Source organism: Penicillium digitatum, chromosome 3, assembly GCF_016767815.1.
Source record: "Penicillium digitatum chromosome 3, complete sequence".
Classification (NCBI taxonomy): domain Eukaryota; kingdom Fungi; phylum Ascomycota; class Eurotiomycetes; order Eurotiales; family Aspergillaceae; genus Penicillium; species Penicillium digitatum.
In genome coordinates, this window is record NC_089386.1 from 2,409,993 (window position 1) to 2,423,485 (window position 13,493).

The 13,493-nt window shown below is 46.7% G+C and overlaps 4 protein-coding genes across 4 annotated transcripts; 2 read left to right on the plus strand and 2 right to left on the minus strand.

The window, feature by feature from the left end:
- Window positions 1-16: 16 nt before the first annotated feature.
- On the plus strand, window positions 17-491 carry Pdw03_8417 (mfs general substrate transporter; the record flags this gene model as incomplete). Its single annotated transcript, XM_014678071.1, has 3 exons — window positions 17-149; window positions 205-254; window positions 318-491. 3 exons carry the CDS (start codon window positions 17-19, stop codon window positions 489-491), a joined length of 357 nt encoding a protein of 118 aa, XP_014533557.1.
- A 1,938-nt stretch (window positions 492-2,429) lies between these two features.
- On the minus strand, window positions 2,430-3,854 carry Pdw03_8418 (Alpha/beta hydrolase fold-1; the record flags this gene model as incomplete). The annotated part of the gene is made up of 4 exons (XM_014678072.2): window positions 2,430-3,130; window positions 3,195-3,392; window positions 3,468-3,524; window positions 3,581-3,854. 4 exons carry the CDS (start codon window positions 3,852-3,854, stop codon window positions 2,430-2,432), a joined length of 1,230 nt encoding a protein of 409 aa, XP_014533558.2.
- Window positions 3,855-5,212: 1,358 nt separating this feature from the next.
- Pdw03_8419 (uncharacterized protein) lies at window positions 5,213-8,734 on the minus strand (the record flags this gene model as incomplete). The annotated part of the gene is made up of 1 exon (XM_066101960.1): window positions 5,213-8,734. The coding sequence occupies one exon, from the start codon at window positions 8,732-8,734 to the stop codon at window positions 5,213-5,215; it is 3,522 nt and encodes a 1,173-aa protein (XP_065957043.1).
- A 637-nt stretch (window positions 8,735-9,371) lies between these two features.
- On the plus strand, window positions 9,372-9,878 carry Pdw03_8420 (Polynucleotidyl transferase, ribonuclease H fold; the record flags this gene model as incomplete). The annotated part of the gene is made up of 1 exon (XM_066101961.1): window positions 9,372-9,878. One exon carries the CDS (start codon window positions 9,372-9,374, stop codon window positions 9,876-9,878), a length of 507 nt encoding a protein of 168 aa, XP_065957044.1.
- Window positions 9,879-13,493: the final 3,615 nt, after the last annotated feature.

A 13,493-nucleotide genomic window follows, 5' to 3' on the forward strand; every position in this document is an offset into this window, starting at 1 on the left:
TTCCCATCTCGCCGACATGTCTGCTCCCAAAGGTCCGTTCCACCTGGTTAGTGTCAACACCGTGCCCGAGCGCGCCAAGCGCGTCATCGGCCGTCTCATCGAGGCTTTGAGCGATCGGTACACTATCATCCACGTCGACAACTGCGAGAGTAAGCACATTGAGAGAGATATTGAGAACAAATTTTTCTAACGACCTGCGCACAGAAATCAACGAGGTTGAGGCTAAGGTTAAGCAGCACAACCCTGAAGTTCTTGTAAGTCCGACTCCGGGGTTACCAGTTCCAAAAGCTTGAGTTCCAAATTAACGTCCTAAATAGTTCAGCGCCTCTATGTGGTCCCCCGAGGAGGCCCAACAGATTCATCAGATTGCCCGTTCTGTTCGACCCGATATAAAGCTTCACGCCATTCCCCAGGGCTTGCAGGTCGAGCGTGGTCCCGATGGCGTTGTTGAATACCTGCTTGAGAAGGTGCCGGTGCTGCTTGACAGCTAGACACTACAAATATGATCATGTATATATCCGTACCTTATGAAACATTTGGTGACTAGTCTTTCGGGGCGTAGCACTCAGCTCGGCATGGAATCAATCATTGATGACCTGGCCCACAATCACGCATCTGTTTGCAGACTAGGCCTCGCTTGTCCTTTATAAACATTTTGTGGCCATCATCTCAAAAAATAGGAAATCTACCAACTCTGATAGACTTCAACGAACTATGTATACCTGCTAATCACCTGTAAGAGGGTTCTCGGTGCTTTTAATGCGACGTTGATGCTGACGCCTTTCTAAAAAGAGAACCACCCGGAAGATACACAGGTGATAGAGCATTCCAATGTTGTGTTACAAAACAAGGACATCTCAAGCGTAGTCTGTACCACAGAGATAGGACAATGCCACACACCCAAGTGTCTATGTGCAATGTTTCTGGGCTGAGTGGTAGACGTTCATCAATCAGCTCCAGTCTCCCAAAAATTTCGAAACCAGAAGCAGCTACCTCTCACCGGAAATTGTGGATCTATCAAGCCAATTTCGACGATCGATCCACAGGCCCCAAGCCCTCAACCGAGACCTGATCAACACGACCATTAGGCTTGCAGATGCTCCGAAGAATGGGAACTTGATGACTTCCTGTCCAATGGTTATCCGGTGAAAAGGAGCATCGTTCTGCTCCAGTCCCTTGACACCTTGACATTCAGAGTCAGCTAGGTATAAATCCCGTGTCATCGCTTCACTGGGGCACCAAACGCATAGTGTCGCGGTAAAAGCCCTTGCTCATAAACTCATGCCCGGTCGCGGGGGTTCAGTTCATTTTCCTAATTTTAGTTCTGCTTCTTCCAAATGAACAAGTTGTGATGAGCTGACAGACAGTTTTATCTCGATACCCTATGGACTGATTCATGTTCGAGCACAATGTTGCTTCGTGACCCTTTCCTCGCAGTCCTGGCCTTAATGGCCATTCCGACGATATTTATATCACGAAAAGGCAGCGATGTCTCTAGCAGTGGCAGTGACAGCAGTGGCTCCAGAGGCTCTAGTGACTCCAGCGACCCCAGTGGTAGTGATGAGACCTCTTTATGAAAATCATCATCCGCAGATGGAAGCCACTGCTCTACTAAACACTAGCTAGATTTCGATTATCTTTGACTTTCGAACTACTAAACATACAATGAGGCACCCTGCTGTGATCATACGAGTGCTAAGCCTGATTGGGATAGGGTGGAAATGCGAAGCTAGTATGAAATACATAATTACAGCACCGCCAAAGAATTAATATAAGGTGATGTCGTTAGTTTAGCTTTGAATTAATGTCTAGTCAGTAGGCAATCTATACATAAACGAGGTATTGCATAAGTTAGTGCTAAAAAATCTCACTCCTGCTGGACCTATGAATCTAGCCAAAATTCCCTTTAATTAGCCCACAAGAATATACTTCAATGGCTTTATGACCAACGGAATTCTGAAGTTGAATTTCTCAGGCTCGACACTCAGTGGGTTCGAACATCATTAACAATAGCCCAACACTGACACAAAAGTGGATCCGACCTTCAAAGTCATGACGCTGCAAATTCGACGCAGGTGGTTCTGATAGGGGCGTCAAGCCCTAAAACGTCACTAGTAGACTTTGAGATTGTGACCAGTAGTGCTAATACGGTAAGTTTCTCATTATACTACGTACTACTATCGTTGTTGGTGAGTTTGGGGGTGCTCGTTGGGTGAGCGTACAACTTTGGGAGGAAACACATCAAGTTACCACCAATATCAATCATACATTCTATTTTCCCACATTCTTTTCATTCTCATGATGTAAAACCATCGAGAACAAGCAAGTTGATCTTCAACTTACCCTCCACCTTTCTGTTAACACTTCAACGGGGTCCAAAATCATTAGGCTAAATATCCAAATAGCAAGTAACCTCCATATACACATGGTTAGTATCCGTTTTTGCCTCGGACAATTGCATAACAAGGTCCACCCTTGCTAAACATGGCCTGCAAGTCCTGGACAATACATTCTGGAACCTCCCAAGCGGCAAAGTGACCTCCATATGGATGCTCAGTCTGTTGAACAACCGGCCCCAAACCAGCAGCCCAAGAGCAAGGAACAACGATAATTTCACGAGGGAGGTGCGCAATTCCTAGCTTTACGCGCGGGACATATGGAATCAAGTCTTTGCAGGATTTTCCATTTGCCCCCTCAGCGTGAAAAGCCTCATAGTAGATGCGAACACTAGCCGCAGGTCCAGCTGCAGAGAACCAGTAGATAGATACCCACGTTAAAATCTCCTCGTCAGTCCAGGGATATGAGTCTGTCCATTCGTGCAGCTTCTCGTAAATCCAGGCTAACAGAGCAACAGGGCTATCTTCTAGTGCTACGCCAATGGTCTGGGGCCTTGTGCTTTGGAGCAGGTTGTAACCGTAGCCTTCTCGCATGAACCCTTCGCTCCTTTCCCGGCCTGCTTTCTCTCGGGCATTGTATGGTACTAATGCGTGTTGCAGGGCTGCCCATGGGTTATCGGTGAATCGAGGGGGTTTGGCTTGCACCATGTTGATATGAGAGGCTTGGCAATGCTCGGGGTATAGTAGACCGATTTTTCTACTAATTAAAAATCCCCAATCTCCGCCCTGGGTCACTATGCGTAAAACCCAATTAGTCTCGGGTGTGGCTGGTACATTCTGGTTCCTTCCTGGACATACCATACTGATCATAGCCTAGCTTGGTCATAAGCTTGTGCAGGACTTCGGCATACTGTGCGAGGCCAAATCCACGACGAGTCACTCCTGAGGAGAAGCCGAAATTGGGCAGTGATGGAGCCACAACATGAAAAGCGGGACTATCGGCGTCGCCTTTCAGCATCGGTAATAGTTTTGTGACTTCAATGAACGATCCTGGCCCTATATTTAGATATAAGAGAACGAACTGCGATCGCAAAATACATGAACGCGATAGAAGAGGAGATCGATGCTCACATCCATGGCTAAAAAGCAGCGGAATCGCGTTCTTGTTGGCATTGATTTGGTGGACATCTAAATGTTTAAGCCCGTGAATATTCAACCCCTGAGAATCTGTCCATAGAACTAACAGTGGATACTCAAAGTGCCAAATCCCTCCACCTCGATCTGCATTTGATATTGGGGCAGCTCATTCAACTTAGCTTCTGCCTTTCGCCAGTCAAAGCCATTCTTCCAGTACTCTACAAGTCGCTGTACTTCTTTCACTGGAGTTCCAAAGTCCCATAGGTCTTGTTCCGAAGACTCCAGCTGAGTCGGAAATTTGCACAACGCTAGGCGTTGTTGGAGGTCTTGGAGATTCTCGTCGGGAACGGAGATCTTGTACAGTCTTGTTTGATCAACCATTATGTTCTTAAATTGAATTTGATGAAAACTAGAAGCTGTCCGAAGGAAAGATAAGAAGGGAAGCGGGGTGGCGAAGGCTTTGGTGAGATGAAGTCAGCCAAATGCAGATCCTCCGCCAGACCCCAACCACTGCAGTCTGCAGTGATACCTTGTTTTGGTCATGTGTGGAGCATAGCGGGCGCTGCGAGGTTGCCGTGCCACCCCAAGGCGAAGGTGTCCTCCCAAGCCCCCGCCCTTTCCATCCCACACCGACCAACACAGCAGGGTGCGAAGGGGCAGAGCGGCCAAAGGTCATATGCCTGATTTTTCAGAGCTGATGCCTTGAAAGCCTGAGTTCTGCCTTATTTTAGACTGGCAGAAATTAAAAATACCTGAATTACTAGTTATGATCGACAAACACAATGTACCCGTGATTTTGATGTGGTATACCTCCCAAATGAAAGCCCAATTCAAGGGGTTTGTCCTGCAAAAGGTTGCCAAATCAATATTGGAAGGTGAGTGCCCCTATTCAATGACACGGCTATTGCTAACTCTGCTAGTCTGAGGAAATGTGATAGAAGTACCCACATTCACGAATGTGTCCGCCGTGAGAAAGCTTTTGACCTTCAAGTATCAGATTCAAGCATGCGGTTTTGTTATAAATGCATAGAATGGTTTTTATCAAGTCAGTGGAGGGACCGTTGTGATACCCATCTCCAGTCGTAGCAAACCCAGCACTAAGAAGTAATCATGTATCGCTATACCATCATTCGCCCCGGTTACTGCCCCTTTTGCTTATGGGACCCGGAGCTTTTTGCGGAGGACAGTTTGTGATACTAGCTGCGAAGTGATAACCTGAGGGAACACATTGAAGGGCAGCACTTGGCTAGGATTCGGAATTGTCAGACAAAGCCGCTATGCGGATGCTCTCAAACCTTGAACAGTGAGCGTGACCTTCGGCATCACTTGCACGACGCGCATGGGCTAAAAGAAACCATATGGCAAAATCCAAAGCTACCCAATAAGAGAAAGCGCGCTTGCAAGGGGGAGGCACAAAGCTGTTCAACAGAACCAGAAGAGGAGCGTCCTAAGAAAATCCAATTCCATCACTACCTACCTTCACGTCATGAACGTGAGCACTGTGTGTTAGAAAAATTGATGCAAATACAATGATAGTATGTATGCAGGTAAAACAGTATTCAATTGGATGGACGGGGAGAGAGAGAAGGTGAGAGTGGAAGGAAGACTATCTAGTTGGTCTATCCTACATGTGATGCCTGAGGCATCCAACATCCCCCTCATAGACCATGTTCCATCAAACTCCCCGAATTCTGATTTTCATAGTAAAATCCTGCAAATCATGCATTTCAAATATGCATTTAAATCATGCCGATCAAACCAACAAAAGTCTCAAATTGCTCCTTTGCCAATGTTTTTGTAAAACCGTCAGCTGCGTTCTTCTTCGTGTCCACTCGTCTAATGTCCACATGTCCCTGTGCGACAGCATCCTTAACAAAGAACCATCGTAGATCGAGCCATCTATTCGCGGATTTGCCACCTTTCTTAGTGAGCAGCAATTGCGAATTGATATTGTCTGTATGAATCTCAATGGGACGCTGCTCTGGCAGCATAAACGAGCGAGCAATCTTGCCTAGCCACATTGCATCCCGAGTAGGTTGATCTAGTGCACACCATTCTGCGACAGTGGTCGAATTGGCAGTGATGGTTTGCTTCTTTGTAGTCCATATGACTGGAGAGCCGGCGAAGTACCATATACTTCCTTCGGTTGACTTGCTATCCTCCCAGTCCGCATGAGATGCGTCCACATGCGCATAGAATCGAAGTTCTGGCGTACGACCAAGTGTAATGCCAACGTCAGGCATATGTCTCAGGTACTTGACGACGTGTTGCATGGCGTGAAGGTCTTCAAATGTAGGGTTCGCCAAACGATGTTGCAAGCGAGTAACTGCGAAGCGAATGTCTGGCCTAGTCTTGACTGCTAGCCAGTTTAACATGCCGACAACTGATTGATATTGATCAAATGAATCGTCATCTAGCACATTGGATGCATTGGCAGGTGACTCTCTCCATGCGGCTGGCAATGGTGTATCCTTCCATCCAGAACCTGCATTTGCAGTACGTAGAACCTTCTGAATATAGGCTTCCTGAGACATAGTGATCGTGCAATTGTCATAGTCTCTGTGTAGTGCACAGTTCAGATACTGCTTTGGTTCTCCGAGGTCCTTCAAATCAGTAGGTACTCCGTTGACTAGCATTGATCCCGTATCATCGTTATCGTCATCTCCGGGTTGTGGAAAGCCAACATCACGAGATACCACTAGTTTCCTAGTAGCTGGATCCCATACTTTGTAAACATGACCACCGTCCCCCTCATAACCAACGAGCTTTCCTTTCCATGCTCTGGGTGCTGCTTTCCTAGCCTGAATCCTCTTAGGCTTCGGAATATGAACGTATGCAGTTGTTCCCCATGGTTTAAGGTGCTTCAAAGAAGGCTCTGCGTTTGGAATCTCGAGCTCTTGACGCCAATGTGTTAGCGGCGAGATCTTGGTTTTCGGATTGATCAGTCTGTTGTAGATGTAGATGGCTGTGTCTGTCGCATATGGCCACATCTCTTCCGTCATCTTTGCATCAATAATCATCGTTCTCTGGATGTCGTTGATATGTCCACCGAAGCGCTCCACAGTGCCATTTGGTTCAGCAGTGTATGGTGGTGTGATCTCGAAAGTCATACCATGCTTCTCACCCCATTTGATGAACTCTTTGAACTCTGTGCCACCATCCATTCGCCAGATGCCTGGGTATCTGCCAGTGAGCAATTTGATCTTCTCACAGAACGCAGTAAGCTTATAGTAGGCATCACTTTTGTTCTTCAACATGATTCCCTCGATCAGTCGAGATGCATCGTCGACGACTGGCAACCAGTAGTTCTCTCCATTTGGTCCGGTAGGCTTCATTGGTTGTGTATCTACGTGGAATTTCCATGCCACATCCTGCACCCTTGCCTGTGGTTGACGAGAAATTTTGAGCTTTGATTTACCTTGGAAACAGGCATCACAGTCGAAATGCTCCGTGCCGTATTGTTCATCATCACCTAGCTGTTCAGCATGTTGTAATGTGGAGGCAATTCGTGCTTTTCCAGCATGTCCGAGACGTCGGTGGATCTCGTACGCAGTCACTTTGTTCACGAATCCAATTTCTTCATCATCAGAATCGGAATCTATGTCAGATTTGACCTCATTGGGGTCATCGTCGTCTTTTGGACTGACAAGGTACGGGACACCAGTTGATGTATCTCCATACCCCACAATGTCACCCTCACCATTTGTGAGATACTTAGTACGTGTGTCATAAGAGATGTCTTGCTCTTCAAGAAGCTTTTGCATGCCTAATAGCTTGCCGTGTCCTCCTTGAGTATAGTAACCAGTTGTCATAAACGAGTGCGTCTTACCATTTCTCCCTGGCAGAGCAGTTCTCACAATGATTTGACCATGACCTAGCGTGACAACTCTATTGCCAGAGTAGTCTTTGTACGCATAGGCAGTGTCAGGATGATCCAGTTGGTATGTGTGAAAGTCTTCGATGTCATGCGTCAATGTCTTGTCAGATCCAGTGTCAAGCAACCAATCGTTCCTCCTATCAACAGAATTGGCAGCTGCAACAACCATATTGTTTTGTCCATCTTGACGTTGGGCTCTCTGGATTGCCTTTGAATAGGCCCAGAGGTTGCCGGACGGTTCCCACGAAACTGGAGGGTTCTCACTGAGATAGGCACATCTCTTCGCAGTGTGTGGTCCAAAGCCACAGAATGAGCACATGTTGTTGTCATCCTTTTGTGTGCCATTACGCATCTCATTTGCGTATTCATGAATGTCTTTGCCATCGGCAGGCTGCTTGCGAAGACCCTTCTTCTTCTTCTTTTTAGCAGTAGCTGTATCATCCTCGACGGCATTGGTATCTTTGTTGGATTGGGTGTTGTCGTCATTGTGACCGTTGTTGTTTTGACCACCTCGGCCACCTCGGTTTCCTCCACGACCACCTCTTCCATTGCCTCGGCCTCGGCCGGCATTGTTGTTGTAAGTAGCATTAGCGACACCTTCCATGTCAGCTGCTGCTTGAAGTGCTCTCCAGTACTCCTCCACCTTGTCGAGGGTGAGTTTCTTAGGCTCCAGACTTGCAACTTCCTCCCTAATGAACTGTACTTTCATGACTTCCAGTTCAATGTTTTGAAGAACTTGTGATAAGCCGTGTGATGGGTGTGGTGCTGCTTTGAATCTAGCTAGCACGTGGTACTGTCGCTGGTATTCCTCAATGTACTCGCTTGCCGAGTTGTAGTCCGATCGTTTCATCTTGTCGAACTTCCGCATCTCGATAAACGCTGTCTGCATCCGATCACTTCCTTGTGTCATTGACATGAGTTCGTCATACAGTTGATCGGCATATTTAGGCATCTTGGACAGGTTGCGTAGTTTGTTCTGTAGGGTGACGTCGATCTGGTTGTACATCCAGCTAGCAACCAAGCGAGACCAGTACTTCCATCTTCCGAATGAAGCATGCGACTTGTGAGGTCTGGGAATGTTGCTGTCTAACAACCATTCCAATGCATATGGGATCAGCTGGTAAGCCAGTGCCTGTTTCCAACCACTTGGATCAGTGTCATTGTGTTCCAGTGTCCGAACTTTCTGGATTTTGGTCATTGCAATCGCTGGAAGACCATGTCCCTGATGGGGCGGTGTGTTGTCCTCATCCTCACTATCACTGTCATCCTGTGTGAATTGGATCGGATTGGTAAAGGACGGGATCTGGGGTTCCAATGGGTTGGTCGATGCATCAAGCGGGTGAGGGTTGGTGTCCCCCTCGTTGTCCGTCTCGGTGTCGGCCATGATTGGATGTTAAAGCTAAACGGAGCTTTTGCCGGCGGGGCTCGAAGGATTTCCTAGATGTTATTGGCTGGATCTGAATGTTGTGTCACACACAGAGGTGGGTCCACAGTGGGGTCAGATCGTCAAAAGTCTCCAGTTGAAAATGGCTTCAGAGAAAAGAGTTGCTAGTGGTCCAGCTAGCAGAAGAGGCTCATAACCTGATGCAAATACAATGATAGTATGTATGCAGGTAAAACAGTATTCAATTGGATGGACGGGGAGAGAGAGAAGGTGAGAGTGGAAGGAAGACTATCTAGTTGGTCTATCCTACATGTGATGCCTGAGGCATCCAACAAAAATCATCTACCACCGTCCCGGCCTTGCTTTCGCTTGTCGGAGAAAATCAGGAACATTCTTCCCGCCATAGTATGTGTGACAAATCCAGCATGAGCAGCAGAAGCAACTCACTGGAACTATGCTTCTCGGAGGCAGGTTTTCCACTCAGCTCGGGGCCAACAACACCAGGTCTTGAGGCAATTGATCCTCGACTCATCGAGCCTTTTGAATTCAACAAGGAGGATGCACGCCAATCTTGTGATCAGCTGCTGTTCAGCTGAATTCACTCAATCTCCCACCAGAAGAGGGCGAAATCACAAAAATGTCTGTCAATGGCACAGAACAGCCGCAACCTCCCACCCCAAGCTTTGCCAGTCAGCCTCCTGGACACTGTGCTGTCAATGAAGCGAACGAGAAGAGGAAAGTCTTGCAAGATTGTCTCACCTCTATGTCTGCCTGCGACCAAACTGTTAGCGCGGAACATCAGTGTGAGAGTCATTTACAAACACAGGAAGAAGGCGGCGATGAAAACCTATCTTGTGTTGATCAAACCCCTGTTAGCAGCCCTCGCGGACCCCTCACTAGAGCCAAGGCAAGAACCCAACCGCCTCAGCAGCATCCAGATAATTTGAGCAGTTACAAACCCCGCCAGAGGCTTAATGCAAAGGACACACGGAAGCTACGTGAGCTCAAGAGCCAGAATCTGACTCTAAGACAGATTGGGCCTCATTTCGCGGAGATAGATATGGCGTTCCTGCGACAGGCTTGGGTGGAATTGAAGCCTTCTCAGGGATGCACCAGATCACGGGCTAATCGGAATGGCAACTGAATCATGTTTTTCAATCAATAGTGTCTTATTTGTGCTTGGTCATTATTTGTTTGTACAAACTTTGCTTTTCAGCTACGGAATCCGATTATGTGCCGACCTTTGGAAACTAGGCTCCTTGTCAGAGCCTCGGGAGATCCCTAGCTGGGCGAGAGTATAAGATCTACCACTCAGGTGGCTCTCATGCCTGCCAATTTACAGTCTCGCCATTCAAGGTATTAACGTTTTGTACGCTAATCTCGAGGTGCAGACACCCGTCACTTTAGCGCAGCAAATTTGAAGCATGATGAGCCACCTTTTTAAATGGGCTTACTGATAAAACTTTGAATGATAATCAATTCGTCATTTCTAGGAAGGTAACAAGGCAAACACAAGCAACTCGCGGGCTGTTCTGACGAAAACTTGATACAACCATCCTGTTACAAGTAAAAAATAGTTACATTACAATTATATGCCCGCACCGCCACAGTTGAACAAGATAGCGTAGTAAGTAATTAATGAAAGTAAAGTGATGTTCCATATATGTTTTACCATATAATATATTACAGCCTCATCACATCAGTTGTCATTTTTTTCTTTAGTAAACGTAATCTGCGATTTCAGTTATCCTTCTAAAGGATAGTATGCCAGCATTAGATAGTTTTTCAAAGAAAATGCTGCCTTGATCTACTGATCTGGGAGAGCCATAACCATGCAATACTCGAGATACCCAAAGCACTCATATCGAAAGCAATCTTTAATCTTAGTCGCATGCTTAGAATGGAGTTGCTATGATTGGCCTGTGGGCAAGATTGATGAAAAAAGCGAAAGACGGATTTGCGAATTCGACATGATTACCTCATGGACGTCTCTGGTACTGTATTCTTGGAGATCTGTGTATTTGGGTAATCCTACCTTGGGGTGCTTTGAGGCCCCTATAGATCTAGAAAAAGCGTCTCCTGGCCTGTGTGGTACGCTGTCCAAGATAGACACATATTGAGTGTCACGAAGCCAATCATGTAATATATCTATGGGAGGTGAAGATAATCGGGTCGTCCCACCTTGCGAGGGTCTGTAATTTTTGTAAAAAATGTAAGGGCCGGTTACGCCAAAGAGATCTTGAAGCTGAAGGGTCTCTCCCCTTATGATTCTTACGCCATCCCCCCCCCCGATTTTACAAGCTCAGCCACCAATTCACCACCAGATACAATTGAGCGGGTTAGAAAGCTTAATACTAAGCTTCTCAATGATCTAAAGAAGATTGAGTATCTATCTCAAAGTGTTCAGAGGCATATTCGACGGAGTGCAGATGCAAATACGCTTTTGTCCCAAGAGGTTGAATTGTTAAAGGCCTCTTTGAAGAAGGCTCAGTTCCACAAATCAACTGCAAATACACCAAAAAATGGGAAATCGCTTCTTAGGACTAAAGGCAGTGTCCTATCACCTATATGTGCAAATAGGATGATGGTTAAAAGACAGGATGCCGATGCTAAGAAGCTAAAGCGGCTACAAGGCAAAACAGGCCAAAGAATTGGAAGCCCAACAACGGGCCCAGGAAGCAAGGGATTTATTAGAAGCTGAGCATGAAGCTTCAATGGCGGCAAGAGATAGTCAAAGTGGAAATTGGTATATAGATAGTCATGGTGGTTACATGTAAACAGTATTTTTATTGAATGAGAAATTGAAAATTCTCCGTTTGGTGGGAATTTTGCGTTTGGTGGGGCGCACCAACTACCCAGGATGGGTGGTTGGGCGCTTGGCACGGTTACCGGCCCTTCGCTCCTAGGGCCCACCTATAGGTTCCCGGGAGCTTAGGGGCTCCTGGGACTACCCGTGCTGTTCCTAGGAGCATCCATCCGGTTTCTAGGAGCTAGTATCAGGCTCCCGGAGACTGATGGTTCCTGGGAGAGACAACGTTATCTGAGGATATCTTATTGAATTTAAGCCATTCTCTTTAGGCAACGCAAGATAGCTGGCTTCATGACGTTGGAACCTACAGCACAGAGCTAATCTAGTAAGCACCCGGGCATAAAGTCAACTGAAGTCCCCGTTGTTCTTGCACATTAACCACAAGACAGTCATGCAGATTCCGACTATAGTACATGCACTGCTGGCCAGGGCCTTGCTACTCTCTAGCTTGGTCCTTCTCGTGTTGTCTCGTCCACTAGATTAGAGCCTCGACCTTACCGTGTCTGCGGCGAACCGTGTCTGCGGCGAAGATTGTTCTACTAGTAATGCATATAGGCCTAAGCTGGAGCAGAGAATGTGAGACTGGGAGAGAAGTGATAATAGGGATAACCAGTTTATTTCCCTCTTGACTTGTGGTACGTGCTATCACGTTTCTCGGTTTTACGTTGACCATCAAACGTCAGGTCGGTATCTCCGAATAGGAGTTTTCCTGGTGTTGTAGATAACTAACTCTAGGGACATAGGGTCCAGGGATTTATTGATGGGTTATCACAGGCTTGCTATCGTCGCACACGGAAATTGCAACATTTTAGTGATACAGCTCCGAAACTACTTTGACCTATTCAACTGCGAAGACTTACATTTGGGAAACCCATCCCTTGGCAAAATGGCCGAGTCACCGGCCGACGGATCATTCCAAACTTTGAGAACACCAATGAAGTTTCTCCGAACTTCATCCAATGCATTGTCAATGGTACAGAGCCGCTCGAAATCAGCTTCACCTCACTGTTCGCTTTTTTTGCTTTCTTTTAACTCTATTCTGAAACACGCTACTCCTTATTTGACTTAGCCTGCTGCGAGATCTTGAAATGTTTTGTCACAGTTCAATACTCGGTCGGTGGGGCTGTAACTTTCTTGAACCTTTCAATTCGTCCATTTAGAATTTGTCCCAGAGGTTGTGTCTATCATGAGCGCTTCTCTCCACTAGAGCCAAGATACTACGTCACGGTGTACTTGCGTCTTTACTAACGATGGCGATAGCTTTATAGCAGCCATGCTCGCTAGGCATATGCGAGGTATCATAACGTCGTCAAATTCTTCCTCATCATAAAGGATCACCTGAGAGCGGGGGTAGACCTGAACCCGGGAGATCCAATCCCCAACTTGACAATCATCTCAACATCATCGAACAACAATAATGGCAACCAACATTTCTCACGACGGTTTGAATCGTGGATTTCAAGCTGGGGCGATACACGGCAATATTGGGAGTGTGACGATCGGTAGGTGTAATGGTCATCTCGAAGACTGTAACTAAACTGGAAACCACCCTAGGACAAATGGAATCATGAGATCAAGCATGTCTGCGGGACCTACGAACGACGGACCCATATTATGATAAAGAGCGTATCAAAAGGATCAACGGGGGGCTGCTCGAAGACTCGTATCGCTGGATCTTTGACAACAATGCATTCAAAGAATGGCAAGAAAGCCAAAGCAATCGCCTCCTATGGATCAGGGGTAATCCTGGAAAAGGCAAGACAATGCTTCTGTGTGGGTTTATCGAAGAGATAACACGATTACCTGAGAGCCATGCGACTATATCGTTCTTCTTTTGTCAAGCAACCGACATGCGAATCAATAGCGCCACGTCTATCCTGCGTGGGTTGATATAAATACTAGTTGAAAGTAACCGGTCACTTCTCCGCTATGTGCGAGCTCGATACGACT